We start from the raw sequence: 17,883 nt of genomic DNA on the forward strand, positions 1-17,883 counted from the left end.
TTCGTGTTTGGACGAACTCCTGTCGTCTGACGCTGACTCGCGCTTCTCTTGGAACCTGTCCTCCTCCCCTCCTCCTCTCTTCCCCCTTCTTCCAAACGATGTCTTTATTGCTACGCACCATGTAATGCCGTGATATGTTGCACAGAAAAGCATGTGCGTCCCACTTCATAACTCTTTTCCGCTTTGGCAATCATGCATGGTGGCTGTCCTGAATCGTATGTATGAGAGACTGGGAAAAATCCTGATAGATTGAAAGATGGCCACATTAGATCGTCCCTTTTTCTGAAGATGATAGCTCATTCTGCTGATGCACCTCTTACAGTTTTCTTCGTAGCCAACTCGAGTTTGCAAATATAAATTTGGATTTCATTCTTATTTTCTAATTTCGCTATGCTACAGGTAAAGGTTAGAGACTCTAATGGCAGTGGACATAAATGGTTCACTGTGTCTAAGGCAGAAAAATGTAGAAGGTAGATCCTAAACCTTTCACTCCACCGCTTTGACCTCTGATAGTTTGGGCACCTGTTTCGCCTGGACAGCTGTTGGCTGGACGGGGAAGAAGGATTCCGTCCACAAAGCCGACGAACCAGCGATGTTCTGCACCACTAAGCGAGTGCAGTAGCCAGCAGTCGACAGGGCCTCCCCTGTATTGCTAAGGAGTTCGGTCTCTAATCGTTTTTCACATCTCACAGGCCGGTGTCATGGATGTGATAAGGCTGTACCGGCCGCAGTTTTCTGCCGAGATGGGCGACTTGCCAGTAACTATGCAGCTATATCAGTCTCGACTTCTTATTCCGTCACGAGTTTTCATGCCAGCCCCGCCTCACTTTCCCCACACTTTGTGGATTTTCCAAAAAGTAATCCCTAAATGCCTTCGTTATGTCGCCACCCTCGATTCTCACCCAACATTTGTTTTGACAGATAACGAGTAAGGCCTCTAGTTTAACTGTTGCCTTACTTAGAGTAGCACTGTGGTAAAGCAGTGTTGTTGTTATAATTATTATTGTAAATATACAGTCGAGGGTTTTGTTTCTTGATTTGTTTGTTCTGCATAACTGCATAACTTTCTACGTTTTTATTTTATTCGTTTTGTCGTGCCTTATAAGGTTATTGCGTAGGTTAGCGTTTTGCCTTAGATTAGGGGTTTGAGTTAGGGTCAGCTGAGGCTGATCGCAACACGTGGACGTAACTAATGGCGGTATGCACACGCATCACCCAACTCGGTGGGAAAGGAAAACCACGTAGGGGCCTCAGTTCCGCACTTATTGCGGACATAAGCTTTGTAGAACAGAGGTTATCGGGGTGGGCAGACATGCTGCAGAATCGACATGAAATCCTGCCCTGATGTGGAAGTGGACGCCCCACCCGCACATAGCAGAATGCGTGATCTAGCGAGAGAGGAATTTTCAAGACTACAGCACACATAAATAATTCCCACAAAACTGCTATTAAATCGTATCAGTAGTTTTCGTTTCCAACGCATTAGTAAAGGGGATGGGAGCTAGATTAGAGTAAAATAAAAAGCTTTGTATTATTCGCACAGTGAAAATGAGCCACAGAGAGATCTTCGTTTGTTTTTCCTTCCTTTTTTGAGGAGAAATTGTGAGGATTCCAGAGTCTTGCGCAAGCAAACTTGATACTACAGTAGCCGCGAAAAGCCTTTTTCTCGCATTAGGGTTTTTTCCCTGGACGAACGTTGCACTTCATTCGTTGCAAATTGGGACAAAACGCTCGCAGGAAGCATTCTGTGAGGTAAAGCAACAGATGGCGCACATTGTGGGGCTATTTTTTCTCCCTCGCTTTTCTTTTGCGGGTCTCTTGAAATTTGCTTAGTTGAACTTGGTCTTTTTTCCCCCAAGAAAGCCGCCTAGGCCGGTTTATCTTACCTCGTGCGACACAAGAAGGGTTGGCATTGTCCGAAAGGCAGGGCTTTTGTGGGGAGGACTACTGACGACAAAAAGAAAATCTGGGCGATGAAAGTTGCTGATATTGTCACGGGCGTCGCCGCACGGTGGTTATAAAATGGAGTAATCAGTTGGTTTTGTGTGGGCGAAGGGAGCAAGTCGCTGGGATTAGGGCGAAACAAGTGGCCCTTGGGAACGTCATGTTTCTTAGCATTGCGAAGTGTGGAGTAGGTAGGGACGGAGAACTGATGCTAGCCACAGGAGATTTTGTGCCACGGTGAAACGACAATGGCAAAATAGTGAATAAGTGTGATTAGGTGATTATTATTATTTGTGGCCTTTCATGGTTGTCATGACCATACCACAGGTGCAGCGAGGGAGAAGCTGAAGTTAAGAGAAAAAGAAATCGTGTGTCCGCGCAGCATTGAGAAGAGATACTTTAGTGATTTTTCACTTCATCGATTAATTACATCAAAGCTAAACAGCTTTCTCTCTCCCACGCAAATACCACTCCTTATTGACAGTATATTCAGGTGGAACTATCGCAGTAAATGTTCCTGTCACTGGCGGCTTTGACCCAACAGTTTACTTCAGAGGATCTGAATGGGCAAGCTAACCGTTGACACACACACAAAACAACAACAAAAAAACCACTTGCGACAAATGGGCGCGCACACACAACTTTGAATAGAAGAGATAGTAAGTGAATCAATTTCACTTTGAAAAGAGGAAAGTATAACTTGATGGGTTTTTTAACACTGGCGTGACAGCTCTATAATGAGGCGCCCTTAGAGTCTTTCCAGAACATCACGAAGTGAATAGTGTCAAAAGAATGTTCTAGAAACCTTTGTCGCTCTTTGTTCAGACCTTTTGAAAAGGAAATCTACTGCAGGGTTATAAGGTACACACTGTAGCGTTGCTAGTTGGTGGTCATTTTGCTAACTTTATCACGGTTTACTGGTAATCTGTCCCAACATCAGGTATATTGTCAGGTTTGGGCACGGTTCCTCCACACTGCTAAGTATTCAAAGCATTATCACTCTTTCTCCTGCACCTACCATCTCCAAACAGCATAAGGTTGCAATAAAGATGGCGGCTGGGAGGGCAGCATGGAGACAGGAGTATCCGTTTAAAGTGGTCGCGTGACTCCTGTATTCCTACCATACTTTGTGCTGTTAGTGTTTAGCGGTGAAAAACTGAAAAGTAGACTTTCATTGTTCGCTTAATTTTTTTTTTTTTGGAAGGGTGGTGGTGGTGGTGGTGGGGGCGGGGAAAGGATTTTTAGGGATGGGATTGGGGAGGATTGACCTTGTTCTCTTACTAGTCCATGCGGTGAACATTTGCATGCTAAGCTCCAGAAAGGCAAAGGTTGGATTATTTTCTTAGTGACACGGGAACAAATCACCAAGAACCAAATGCAGCTGGTCTTGCAAAAGCTTAGAAAAGGTGAAACGTCTCTTTACTTAAATACCAGTTTAAGTGCTAATTAGTTTTCGGTTTACTGTTCGGTTTAAAAAAGTACTTATTTCAAAACACAAAAAAAAAATCAGTCTGCGTGTGCAAGTTTGGAATAAAAGAAAGGAAAAAAAAAATCAAGAACGTCTTTTCATGATGGATGAGTAACGGCAGTATGCCAAATCTTTATTTTGCATTTTTTTCTATTCTGGTTAACCTTTAATTAAATCTCCTCTGGAATTATCGAGGCTGTTACATCTTTTGTGTCTTTGATCTCTGGCCATGGATCAAGCGAAAGCTGAATAGAAAACGAAAAACTCTTGCTTCAGATTACGTAAATCATCTTTGAGAATTTTGTTTCTCTTGTCGAGGGCAAGTCGGTTTGGTCTTTGAGGGTAGACCTGAACAAAGACTGGGAGACGACGTGTCGGCTGTCAGAGATTGAGAACATTCGGCTGTGCTTTCCAAACTTCATAGGCGCTTTTTGTCTTGCACTTGAAGCTGTGGGAAAGGAAGAGATAGATTGTAGTATATCGGTGTACGTTAGAGTGAGCTATATCGGTTTCTGGCGAGGGAAAACATTTAAGTACAGACAAAAATTGGAGAGCATTGATGCGAGTACTTGATCCAAAGAAAGGGATACGAAACTTTTAGTAAGCCGAAATAAATTCAAACGGAGAAGCAATCACCATGAATTGTGCATTCATGGAACAAAGTTTTGAGAACTCCCAGACTCCAAATAAAGCCTGCCAAATAATATCAAATGAAAGATAAAAGCCACTACACTGACATGTAATAAAGCCGGGAATGAAATTTAAAACACACCGCCTACATGTATATAAAATATAAGTAATGTCTGCACAGTGCAGTGTCACTGACCAGGATCAAGAAGTGCAAAACAAACACTAAACGCTTTTTCCGCTTTTCGGCTTTTTCTCGTAAAAGCGACAGTCCATTTCAGATTTTTTTTCGGTTAGCGAGGACAGGTACTAATGTGATAAAGTTAAGTAACGTGAAGTGAACTTGTGAAAATGTGGAGAATACCCGTTTATTCTTACCGCTGTTTGCAGTTTGAAGGCTTGGGGATTTGATGCATGTCGATAGGCACTTGTACGCAGTTAAAATTACAAGTACGTATCAGGCATTAGGAAGCAGTGCAGGGGGGAAAAAACTCTCAATGTATGGAAGGATGAAAAAATGTCTGGCCTTGCTTTTTGTCCTGCAAGAGCACAGCGATAAGGTGGGAAATATTTTAACAGGTACAGTATTACCGAAGCAATTTACTTTCAGGCAAAAGGTGTTATTGTTTTGCACAAAACACACATTCTCCTCCAGGGTGCAGTGCCTGGACGGACTAACGTTTACAGCTTGGAGGCCGGCGCACGAATTTTTTTTTTATACTGAAGTATTATTATTATTCCTCCTCCGTCTCGATGAGTGAGAATCAGGGTAGGATGCATGCATGGTCCCGGATGTGGCTTCTTTACTTTTGCATGCGCTTACTGATAGCTTGGAGCTTGGTTCGTTCACATTTTTACCGCGCAAAACATTCTTACAAAATTTCATTTTGCATAAACCTTTACTGCTGTTTCAGACTGTGATTCTTGGCCTTCAAAAGTGGTTGATGAGTTTTTCCAACTTCTTTTTCCTGAAATGTGTTACCGTAAAACTGATTTAATTTTTCTACCCATAATCCTTTCTTGTGCGGAATCACTCTAGGCATATTAACTTTTATGTTCCGTTTTTCATTACGCTTAAAACACATTTGCTGCGAAAACTTCGTTTTTTATAATGAATATTGTTTAACGGTTTCTGAATTTTAATTTTCGATTAGGCACATCCTTTTCGACCCGGTTGTCTTTTATCTTCATCCCCTTCCACAACCGCTAGTCATTCTCGTAGCGAAATTTCACATTTCTGCACAACGTCCCACCATTTCTCTTTCCACTTCTTCCCCTACGTTCTGGGTTATGGAATAGTAGGCTCAGGCTCATCTCATCAGCTGCATGACTTGGGTTAACCCCTACCCCGTTACCCCTAAACTGGCATCGCCAGACCTCCAAGGAAGCGACGTAAACACGACAGCAAACAGTGTTGTGACTGCCGCCCTAAGATGGATCTTGCCACCTTACTACTTAAAATATGCATTGAAAACCTCTAATCGTTCAGTTCCACCACCGCCATATTTTTTGTTTTTATACCTCTAAAGAACCTCCCTTGCTCTTCATCGTTATGTATAATTTAACTCGGTCACAAGTCGATTGAGATAAATCTTGAGATATTTGCGTATATTTGTAACTGATTCGAACCTTTCCTTGCTGATGATAGTCACTGATTAAGGAAATAAAAAGATTGTTGGGATGGGGAGATTGTAGTTGAAAGGGCGAGAAATGAGACAGAGTAGTAGGGGTTGGTGGGTTTTGATTAGACATACGTGCAACATAGGAGGACAAATCCGGCACATGTGAGCCCCAGTTTCGACGGTGTCATAAGTTTATTTACTTCGTGGTGTGGAACCTGGCTTTGGAGAATTATTTATGCCTCTAATCACAAGTAGTCTTGACCTGTGCACGACACAAGAGTCAATGAGCTTGCACACATCCAGGTGATCTCAACATCGTTATGTTTCGCTGCTTCTTTTTTAATCCCTGCCTTTTGAAACCAGTGTCTTTCACATTTAATGGAAGAGTTAGGGATAGGGTCGTTTGTTAAAGTCATCAGCTCCGACTCACGTGGTAAGACGTGCAGACATCTGCTCTCTTAAGGGGATTTTTATGAACAAAGTAATGCCACACGATCCTACAAAACAGGTTTGAAGGCTTTAGAGCGGGTACAGTGAACCCAGTTACCGTCAGATTGATGGTCGGGCTTTTTCTTTCATTCTTTTTTTTTTTTCATTCATTCAATTTTTTTCTTGCTATCATTTTTTTCCTTCCTCTCTCTCTCTCTTCTCCATTTCTTTATCTGTCTTGTTTCTTTTTTTCCTCCTTGCTCAACATATCTATTTGTCAATTTGATTATTGTACACATATATTCTAAAAATTGAATTACTTTTCTTAAGGTAACATAATCTTGTAACTTGCATAAATATCCTTTTGAAATAAAAAAAAATGGCCAGCAAATAAAAACTAAAATATACGCTTACTGTCATGTTCTGCAAACACTCCGAAAGTTTAGGATAGGGATCACTGCCTGAATCTTATGATGTTTAAAACATTGTCTCCTTGATCTGTCTATCCACACCTGCGTCTTTCACCTGCAAAGCTAAAAAGAAATATTTTCTTTGATGTAGAAGAAGCGCCTTGTCCGAGTTCATGTTGTGGTACAAGTTCTGTGTAAGCCATCGCAATCGGAGCTTGACAGCTGAAGGGCCCGACTGCGGGGGACTGGATCTCACACGAAAGACGTTATCCTTTCCCCTCCTTCCCTCCTCAGCTTGTTATCTTTCCTTCAGATTACATTCCCTGTCCGAGTCGGTGGGACGTCCTGACAACGCATGCAGAGGGCGCCGGCAGCGCTTCCATGTTAATTGTTCGGAGTGGTTTGCCGTTCCCCACCACCACCACCACCACCACCACCACAAAAAAAAAAAAAAAGTTGGATAGCTGAAGAGGAAGTGTCGGGGTTATCGGGCCTGGCATGGATGAAATAATTAGTGTTCTTGATAAACCCCATTGCTATGGCTATAACGCCGCATTTCGTGTTTGGCTGTGGACTAGCTGTTGGTATAAGGCGTATGGTCTCTAGTAATTTACTCATAGCTGAGTTACAGCCTGCATAGTTTTGACTCATCGGTGGAATGAGTTTGGTGCCTCTCTTAGACATTGTCGCTGTTATCAAAACTATCAGTTTGAAGCTGTCATCATCGTATCATATGGCGTTTATTTCTGATTGACGATCGTTTAATGATGTTTGATTCGTGATATTAATTTGTTTAACAATATTGAAGTTACAGCAATATAAGAGCTAACAAAGGATTTATTTCAACTTTATTTTGGCAAAGATTTCGTTTGATTTCTGTAGCGTCTTTACCCACCATCAAGTCAGAGTCAGAGTGCTTCGCAAAAAATAATAACATACATAAAGAAGAAGAAGAAGAAGAAGAAGAATCGCTAGGGAATCAGAGTCATCAATTTTGGAACCATGCGGGAAGTGGCAGAAAAAAACACTAATCACCGGGAGTGCAGTCAGTATAAAATGTCACTAAGCAGAAAGCCAGTTGATGACAAGTCTATGGTCCTTAGACGCAAAAAGTCCAGAGAAAGGAAAACAAGCGAAAACACCTCGGACAATATGGTCGAGACGAACAATAGGCTGAAAAGACTCAGTGGAGGAAGTTGCCTACAGGTGGAAACGACTTGAGGCAGTCACAGAACAATCGAGAACAAAGACACGGTGCGAGGCGACAGAGTAAATGCAGGGAACCCCACCCCCGCCCCCGCAGCAAAAAAAAAAAAAAAAAAATGCAAAGCGCAGTCACCATCACATTAAAAGATGTTGATTTTTACGCCAGGGTATGTGGTGATCTTGAGAAGAATATACATATATTACATCGACCTTCTGAACTAAGCGATGCTAACCGTATGTTTTGTTTTCCGCTTCAGGTCTCCAGGCAGAGCTTTACTACGTTCGAGATGGCATCATCAACAGCTATGCCCTGTCCTTCAACCTTCCAGTCAGCGCCAATATCGATCACATCTGTTTTACCTGGCAAAGTCTGAGAGAAAATCCACAGGTACTGGTTTTTTTTTTATCTCTTTTGCTATTTTGCCTTTTTAAAAGAAATCTTCCTTCTTACTTTTTTCCTTCTTTGTTCCCTCCGTTCTTTTCTTCTTTTTGTCTTTATTCGTCCGTTTTTGTCATCTTTTCCTGTTTGGTTCCTCTCTGTTTACTCTTTCTTCTCTCTTTTTTGTGTTTGTTCAAAAATTAGAACTACCGCGTTCTTTCATGAAACAGAACTTGAAGAAGAGGAAGAAGATACAAAGAAATAAAAGACAAACACAGACTTCTGTCGCTGGAGGTTTTGTGCCAGATAAACGCGTTTTTTTTTATATAAAAAAAGTCATAACTTCTTGGCGGAGGTAGATCATCCACTGGACAAGAAAAAATTTGCCATCAAGTGTAGAAATTTATGGTACAGTGTAGGGCCATTAAGTCGCGGCCCACTAATCCACGAATTCGCACGAAGTGCTTGGATCCCAATTTTTTGACACGATGGATCGTACGGACTGGCTGGACACGTCCTCTCAGATACTTGAGACAGGTGTTAACACATGTCATTTTGGCATGTCGAATGTCCATGTCTGACATGCTATGCACTATTGCGGAATGAAATATTTAAATGCTGGCTTATAACTTCAAAGAGGTATTTATAGAACATTAGTCTTATATTTATCAATAAGCAGTTATATAACTTACAATGAAATTCAAATGTTAATCTGTTTTATCAGCGCTGAGTGTCAGCGTTATGGAGGCCGCATTTTAATTCGATAATCTGATAAAACTTGAAATTGTGTAGATATAAATAAATTTCAGCCGCGGTTAAGCAGTTTGGCTCCCAATCACCGCTGCTTAAATGGCCCTACACTGTACATTGCTTGTGCCACCATCAGGGGCTTAGAGTGATTCTGTAGCTATTTGCAGAGAAGAGATTATGGTTTGTCCATCTACATACACACTCTCACTTAGAGGAACAAACAGTTCCTACAGCTTTGCATTCCGCGTAATCTTTTATAGCATTGGTGGGTTATGGAAAAGACAACATGAGAAAGATGCAAAATTGGTTGGGATATTCAAAACATCTATCGGCGCTGGCAGTAAAAGTACGGGCCTGAAATCGTGTTAGCCACACCAAAGTTCACGACTGTATATTTTTTTCTGACATATTTATTACTTTCCTGGGGGCGGAGGGTTGTTTCCTTCTTTTCAGTGCATTGTGACAAAATAATCCGATGTATAAGCTCATGGAATAAAAAGTAATTGGTGGCGTCTTGAAACCGCCTTTTTTTTTTTTTAAGCCCTTCGTTTTAGCCCGGTATGCACATTCGTGTGCACGTGCGACGTTTGCGACCGTTTTCTGGGAGAGAGTCGGGGCATAACGAAGTAAGCTTTACGTCAAAACAACGCCAGAAGTCAGGCTGTACATTGCACCTCATTCTGCGCACAACACCTCATTCTGCGCACAACATGTCATTCTGCGCACAACACCTCATTCTGCGCATAACATGTCATTCTGCACATTCCGCGCCGGGTTTCCTTCCGGGTGGCAGGCGAGCGCTGTCACCAAACGTGGGGTTTCACTTCACGTCCTTAACACTTGTGAACCCTAGGAAGGACATTAACACCGATGCCGCACTCATTTAGCAGCCATGAAGCAACAGGCTGTGAGGTTCCTCGGTGCCTGGGCCAGGTGAACAGGGTCTGTAGCCGGAGTTGCTCTGTGCGCAGTGGTCGGGAGGGCGCGTAGCGTTAAAAGGAGATCATTAGTTTGCTTGTTGACCGCCGCACATGATAAATAATGTCCTGCTTCCGGTCCCTGGCATCTTCAAAGGTAGCCTTACCTCTAGTCCCAGTCACCTCAGAGATTGTGTCAGGGTTAGGGTTTGTCTCTCCTTAGAGCAGACGTCGGTCGATAGTTGCCTTAGATGTCGACTAAAACTCGGTCCATAACAACCTCAGACACAATCTAACCTCCTGTTCTTGGCTACCTTGGAGGTAGGCTAATTTTCTGTCCCTAGATACTTTAGAGATATCGTTACTTCCTGTCCGCCGGATTACCGCATTGTGATATCAGGGAAAGGAAGTAGTCATTAGTAGAACATGACCTTTGGAATGTCTTGCACATGGCAGCCATTAAAGAAGCAACTATTTATGCCATTTTAAATTTCTGTTTCATCCATCACCTTCCGTCCTTTTTTCTTGTAGCTCATTGAAAAAATATTATCCAGAAAATGAACCCTTAAAAGCATCACTTTTAATTGGATTTTTTTTTAGGTTGGGAACGAGAGGAAATATTCACAAGACTATTCATTTATTTTATGTATCGTTAAAAGATGTAGTGATTTAGTTTGGCCGCTGCAGCAAACAGCATACTGAAGATGCGAGATGGAGCACCTGTACAGCAGGTCTTGATCGCATTTTAGTGGCTGTAGGTAGGGTCTCTTTCTTGATAAGTGGCTTGATGCTTACAATCTCTTGGTTATGAACATCGTTTTTTCGGCTGGTGTTGACCGGAACAGACCTGGCGTGTCAGAACTCGTAAGTGGAAATGACCTAGGTAGTTGAGATAGCTCGACCTCCGGCCTCCGGGAAAGCCAGTCTGGCTAGGTGCACGAGTTGGCGCTAGGTGATGGGAGGTGGAGAGGCTAAAGTATAGAGCTACGGCGTTCGAACCCGAAAGTGTACACACCAGTCGGTCGATACCTGTGTGATACAGTATACTGTACCCCCCTACCCCCCTCACACACACACTGTGGAGTAATTTTGGTAAGTAAAGACACCGCCCTCACGAAAACTCACTCCGACATAAGTTATAGCTCAGGCACCCTTAGGACCGTAAGGTCATGGAACTACCTTTCAGGTGTTAGTTGCATGGTTATAACGTGAGCTGTCGGCCAAGCTGTGATCAGTCTAGCTCACTGCTTGGTGCTGAGCAGGTCGCCAGCGCTTAGCGACTTATCCTGCAGCTGGCCCCCTAGGCGTGCCGAATACTTTTCCTCCACCTGCGTTCTTTGTTATCGTGGTTTGGGGGAGTGTGGCTTGCTGATAGAAAGGGGAAAACAGGAAATGGGCTTACATTCGAGCCGATTGGCTGAAACGAAATCGAACATGTAAAGCTCGATACTTGATATGGAGGACGACTTTGTTGACTTTCTTCAAAGACGAGGTCAGCAGCTGACGTCAATGATGCTTCACCCTCCCTCGCTCCCTCGATCTGTGACTTTGGCAGAAGTCTTGTGAGGAGGTATGCGCACCTTACCCATGCTTCGTTTTTCTCTTGCAGAGGAGATACTAGCTTCTGCTGTGGCGACCATAAACTAACCCATTCCCTAGCTTAGCGTCCCCCTCCCCTCTTCTCAGTTTAGTATCGTGTTTGTTGCTTTAAAGAATCGGTGGGAAGTGAAATGGCACGGAAAAGCAGCTTGCTTCTGTTTTTTGGAAGGACCCCTCGCAACGCTTCGTCGAGGCGATAAGTGTCTGCTCCTCATCTAAAGTTCCAGTCCCTCTGTCGAACAGCTTGCGAGTTGCAGTGTTCTTTACTAGGCTGCATGTTGTATGCTTTTCTAGGTATAAACTCGTTTAAAATTTACATGCTATTTTTTTTTCAAATCTGTGTACTTGTTTCCGTGCGCGCAAATGATCTTAATTTCTTTGGCATTGAAGTATAATTTTACATTTTAGAGTGTACTGTTTATTTTTGATAATTCTGTTGAGCATGGACAGTCGGGAAAAAAAAAGCACACTTTGCGAATAAGCAGGGTGCTCTGAACTGTTAAGAAACACATGACAGAAACGACACAATTGACCATACCATCTTCATTCACAGGCTTTTCCTCTGTAAAGTAGAACTGGTCCGCCACTTGACTGATTCTGGTCAATCTTTTTGGTAGGACTCAGTAAGTTGTAGTCGACAACCGAATGCTTGCACCAGTCCCTGTTTGCTCTGGAGTTTTCCAAGGCTCTATACTTTTCTTTTTCTTTTTATCGCACACCAAGCAAATCTTTACTGAAGTTCATTCTGTTTCTGATCAATCCTTTGTAGATAGTGGTAGCAAAGAGGATACCTGGTAGCAGTTATATACCATCTGTTTTTCACACTTCACCACCCAGAGCATTCAGGATTGCATTCCAATGTTAAGTTTTGGATGCCCAAATAGTCTAATACTGAGTGAAGATAAAACAGAAGCCCAGTTCTTTTGTAATAAAATTACTACATTTCCCCTGGATCTGCCTGTCTCTGTTTCAGTTGGCGATGCTGATATCCGTTTAGTATCTTTCGCAAGAGACTTAGGTTATACAATCACAGTGGACATGTCCCTTGACAAACATGGTGTAAACCTCTTTCGCGAACCTTACTACGAACTCATTTCCATTCGTCATACTCTCTCAATCCGAACTACTAAAATTTTTATAGTTGTTTTGTTCAAGCTAAATTAGACTCTTGTAACCCCGGTAGCTCTCAACTGGCTACCAATCAAAGCGAGAATCGACTGTAAAATTTCAACTCTTTGCTACAGATTCCTTATAGCTCTCTCCCTCTCTGTTTTTCTGCTCTCTTGTCAGTTTACGCTCCTGCTAGAAACCCGCTCTTCTCATCTGACCATCGTATTTTGTCCATGCCACCTACAAAAACGGACATTGTATGTTCTCTTGCCGAGGTCCCCGAGTTTTATGTATATTTATGTAACTGGATAAAGGTCAGAAGATATATAAATTTGTATTACGCTTCACCCATAGGGCTTCACATAAGCAGAACGGACCGTAACGCATTAGGCTGATGAAAACAGCTTCCACACCCATAAAAGAGGCGTTCAACATCTTCTTAATAGTCCATTACTTATGCCTTGATTGCTTTTTAATTTTATCCCTGGTTGTTTCCTTTCGGCAAAATGTCTCAACTGCAGTCGGGTCTTTAGGGCAACTGGAGCCTTATCTGGTAGGTGAAAGTGAGTTTCGCACGCTGCCAGAAAGGATATTGTTTCGGGTTATTACCGAGGTCTGTTTTACGATTACAGAGACAGAAAAGGCAGGAGGTGGGTGAAACCTTCTCCAGAAACGCCTTGTTACCAAGCATCGCTGGCGCCGGCCTTCGCTGTGCACAGACCTTTTCTGTGTTCCTGGATATCATTTTCTTGGGTTGACGATCAGTATCAGGATCGGGATCAAGAAACAAACTTATGCCCGGACGAAGAAAGGGGGAGGTAACACCAAAAGTATACGTCAGAATGCGAATTGCACCCCTTTACAACCTCCCATCCTCGCACTCTTCTTTGAAGATAAGAAAAATTGGGAAACTCCATCCCCTCTCACGGAATAGTGAGTGCAAGAAGCGTAGTTTTTGGACGCACACAAACGTTTTGATCGCAGGAGTCTTGCCTGTCAACCTGATTTATTCCCACTTCCGTGCAGGCTGGGTTTGTTCGCGATGGTTCGAGTCGCTGAATTTGTGCAGAACCGTTTCATCGGCGCGTGGCGTGGGCTTCCAGGGGGGTTGCTCTTGGCATGGCAGCCAACGAATTGAGGACGAGGATAGATAGCTGCAGGCTATTCTTGGCAGCGGTGGGGTTGAGTAAGCCAATGGTAGGGTAAGGGTTGGGTGGGGAATAACGTAGGTTGGAAGACAGCGGCGCTTATTTTGGCGAATGCAGCTTCCTTCTGACGACGACCGATGCAGATGACTTCGGAGCGCCATCTAGACGAGACCTTAAATGCCAATTTACCCCTCTTATATCCCAGCCTCATCCTTACAATTACATCTTAATTCAGTAAAAGACAATCTTTCGAAATAAATACATCATCTAGTGACCACAAAGCTGAGTAAACTTTGATTTTATGTTTCGTTTGGCTGATTGCTTGGTGTTTGGGATCTGTTTTGTAAAATCAGAACTTGTGGTGGTGGTGGTCGTGGTAGTAGTGGTGGTGGTACAAGCTTACGGAGCTGCTGTGATTGTGGAGTAGCTCCATGAAAAATCCCTTTTTCCCTCACACTGTACAACTTTGTAATTGTGTTGTGAACACCACTGCACGAATGAAAGAAGCATTTGGGTTTTTTTTCTGTATAATAGTGTGGTTTATTTTAAGAATGGATGAAAAATAAAAAGCAAAAAAAGAAAAGTTTTGAACTACATTACCCATTCGCGTTTTGGCCCGCGGTGTCAAAAATTGGTCTTGGTCATAGTCACGGACTACTTCACGTTCACCTTCGACTCCTATGCCCGACAGTAAGCGAACTAAAAAAATTATGCAATTTCATCGTCAATGGGATAGAATAAGCTTTAACTGAATACTAAAAATTTAGAGATTTTCCATTCAAAAAGTGCGCTAAAATTGAATGTGAAAAGTTTGGGTATTATTAATTTTTCATTATATCTGTCATCAAAAAAAGAGCAGCTCGTGGTATAGATATTGCTGCCAGATGGTAAGTTCCTAAGTGTTTAGTACTGATTTGTTGGTGACCTTTTAAAATAAGCATTTTATTCAGATTCATTTTTGAGCATAAAGTGAACGAAAAATTTAAATTTTTAAAAATTCATAACTCAGAAACTATTTGAGCTAAAGAACAAGTACCATTGAACTCATGATTTAATTTTTAAAAATCTGTTTGTGTATGTGCTTGTCCTTTTTATTATTACTGAGTCCAGAATCAGTTTTGAGTACCTAGCTCTTGTCTGCTGCTTCATTTCTTGACAGCCATTCGCTGGAGTGCGCTAGTAAACACCCTTGGTTTTTTTTTGGTTTTTTTTTGTTTTGTTTTGTTTTTCATCTGCCAGGATTTATCATTTTCTTTTGGTCTCCTAGTGAGTTGGTTGGCTTCATATTCTCTTGTATCGATTTAAATAGACATTTTTATTTTCCGGGAGCTGCACCTGTTCTTCTTTATTGTCGTCTTACTTTTAACGCTAGAAGTTGCTACAGATGATAAATTCAATGTGACAAGGCAAGAGAAATGGAAGAAACCGAAAATGTTGAAGTGTCTAAATGTAAGTGGAAGGGGTTGTCTGAGCAAAGGAAGACGGAAGAAAGGGGAAGGATAATTTTTTCCATCTTCCTGCATATTTTTGGGTGAAGAGTAGCAGGACTTGAAAATGTTAAGATGCATATGACATAATCCAAGTAGAAATAGTTCCGTTCTCATTTTTAACATTGAAAGTTACATCAACACGAGTTTGACACGGGGGCCTTGTGTCAGTGATGGGCTGCCATCTAAATGCAGATTTGGTATTTAAAATGAAACTCTTCGCTGCGTGAAATTCAGAGATTTGTTTTGCTTGCCATCTAAATGCAGATAGGATATTTGAAACGGGGGCAGGTGGGTGTTGGGGTGGAGGAACTCCTTTGTGGCATGATGCTAAGTGCAACATTTTGTTTGCTGTCGTTTCAGATGTTCTACAGCATGAATTTCTCGGTCTCCAACCCACGGGCCATGAGAATGCCGGAGCCGGACATCAGCCTGAGTGGAATCGTGCCCAACGAACTTTCAGGTACTGCAGAGTTAATGTCATCGTCAATCACGCTCGCACACACACACACACGTGCATGCATCTGCAGCTTCACAAGACCGGGTTTTCAAACTTGCCACCTACTGCAGGACGCTGTCGCCGTTGTTACAACACACCTATTTACTGAAATCTGATACTTCACATCATTGTTGAAGTTTTAAGTGCAGAAATTCACGTCGAGCCTGTAGCTCCCCTATCGGCTGCGTTCTGCGACGAGTGCGCCCGTCATGGTCGCGGTAAAGGTGTATGAACCAAAGTTGTTGCGCGGGCACGCGAGTATGAACTTCAACCTAGGACAAACATAAGAATCTCTCCGACGGATTTCCCTTTTGAATCTACGTGTTCTTGCGGCTTTGCACCACATGCAGGCGTTTTTAACTGCCTAATAATGCACTCTTTTTTTAAAAACTGAACGTAATAATGTCGAATATGGGGAACGAAGGACGCTAAATTGGAAGTGTCCGTGAAACCTTACCCGGCTGTTACTGTCATCAAAAGGGCATAAGAGGGTGAAAGGGAGGGAAAAGCGGGTCTGCGTGGCTCTGCGGATTGCTTTGCCAGGCCCCCAACCATGCGGGGGCCTGCTTCCAGGACGGCGTCATCGCTTTATGACTTTCAATAATTGCTTCCAATACACCCTCGCTCCCCTCGATCGGTGCCAGGGGCTCGTGCGTGCGTGCTCGCAACTCATGCGTGACCAAGCAAACAACGACAACGGCGGCAGGCACGACAGCGCTGTGGCTGTCAGAGATTTGGGGTAGGGGGAGAGGAGGTGAACGAAGCGAGTATGAGATCATTCCCCCCTCTCTCCTCATCCAGCTTTGAAAATTTCGCTATTTGCTGTTGTTGCAGAGTTCAAGGTCACTCTTCCGTGCTCGGGCCTGATGAGCGCTGAGGTGGACATCCGCATGCAGATGAACATTAACATATTCTCCGCCTCCAACCTGACGGTGCTCAACTTCAAGCGTCGGAAAATCTGCCTGAAAGGTAGGTCGTGTGCATATTTCTTCGAGTCCTTAACATCTTTCATTCCTCATAACTGCAAGTGCGACGAGATTTTTTTCCCCGCAGAGTTTCACTGAAGGTGTTTTAGCCGAAATGTAAGCTTGTTGGCCATGGTCAGCAACATGTGTCGCAGGCGCATCTGCAGCTGTGTGTGTGTGTGTGACTTGCACGTGTGTGTTGCCACATCTGTACGTGGTTGATGTACGTGCGTAATGTTAATGTGATCCCCTACCTTGTCTTCAGTCGTACAAGATACATGTAAACGTATCTATCAGTCCATGCATCATACATTCGAAAGCTTGTCCTGATGTAAACTACGAGAATCTATGTGCCGTGTTGAAGAGATTAATGAGTGGAAGGACTTTAGGACTTATTTCACGAGATACTAGATGAAGTCAAACCATAACATTCAAAGCATGCGATAGAAAGTCCAATAAGCATCTAAACACCAAAAATTCAGCAAGACCCGAAATGCAGTGACTTCTGCCGGGTCAAACGGGCAAAGGATGTAAAAAAACAGTAACTCACCTTGAATGACGGATACATACGTGCTGAATCTTTTCCGCTGTTAAATTATATTTCAGAAATTGGCCTCGTTTCAAACTGCTGGGTAAAGCTGCATGTTAGCCCCTGTAGCACCGCAATAAACAAAATAACAGCAGTGTGCAGACTGGAGAAAACAGGTCGAAACATTCTCGGCCTACCGCCTCGAGTCTGCGAAATGACCTTTAAGCACGTGTATCGTGACGTCAGTCCACCATGGATCATGACGCTGATATTATGACGTCAGTCGAAGCACGGCCTTTGACGTAATAGTGTAATTACCTCATTCATGACCCGGTTGCGCTGGCCTTGAAGCGCCTCAAAGTTCAGGTCGCATGGCCTCTTGGGTCGTAGGGCTACAAGAACAGAAAAACCTTGTCCCACTTTATCTCTCCCAGCAATATTTCGCAGCAGGTTCTTTGGGTTTTTTGTTTATTTGTTTTTGTTGTTGTTTGTCCATCCGATCGGCAGCTATTTTTCATTTTAAAAAAAGAATAGGGCTTTACCATCAGATTTAAGTTTTAATGTCCTGTTAGAGTTTGGTTTAAGGTTCTGGTTAGTGACTTGTAGGCCACACGCTCTTTTTTTATATTTTCGTCCCTTATTGTTAAGGATTTTATCATATGACCTGGTGGTTTTCGTTACTCATCCTTTTTATGTATCACTACCTTCTTTCGCCGCCGTGATAATAGCCTTAGTTGCTGGCACAATCTCTCCCTCTCACACACAGCCGTCTTCATGTAAACATGATGTTTACC

The 17,883-nt window shown here is 42.9% G+C and overlaps 1 protein-coding gene across 2 annotated transcripts in view; it reads left to right on the forward strand.

Annotated features, from left to right (window-relative positions):
- The window catches only part of LOC112554874 (tyrosine-protein kinase RYK-like), an 89,383-nt gene that overhangs the window by 22,808 nt on the left and 48,692 nt on the right, over positions 1–17,883 (forward strand). For both annotated transcript variants that reach the window (XM_025222936.1, XM_025222937.1), the window contains exons 2-4: positions 7,964–8,094; positions 15,460–15,559; positions 16,430–16,564. In XM_025222936.1, the coding sequence (XP_025078721.1) occupies positions 7,964–8,094; positions 15,460–15,559; positions 16,430–16,564 (366 nt within the window). The remainder of the gene's footprint in view (positions 1–7,963; positions 8,095–15,459; positions 15,560–16,429; positions 16,565–17,883) is intronic.

Source organism: Pomacea canaliculata, linkage group LG14 (genome assembly GCF_003073045.1).
Source record: "Pomacea canaliculata isolate SZHN2017 linkage group LG14, ASM307304v1, whole genome shotgun sequence".
NCBI lineage: Eukaryota > Metazoa > Mollusca > Gastropoda > Architaenioglossa > Ampullariidae > Pomacea > Pomacea canaliculata.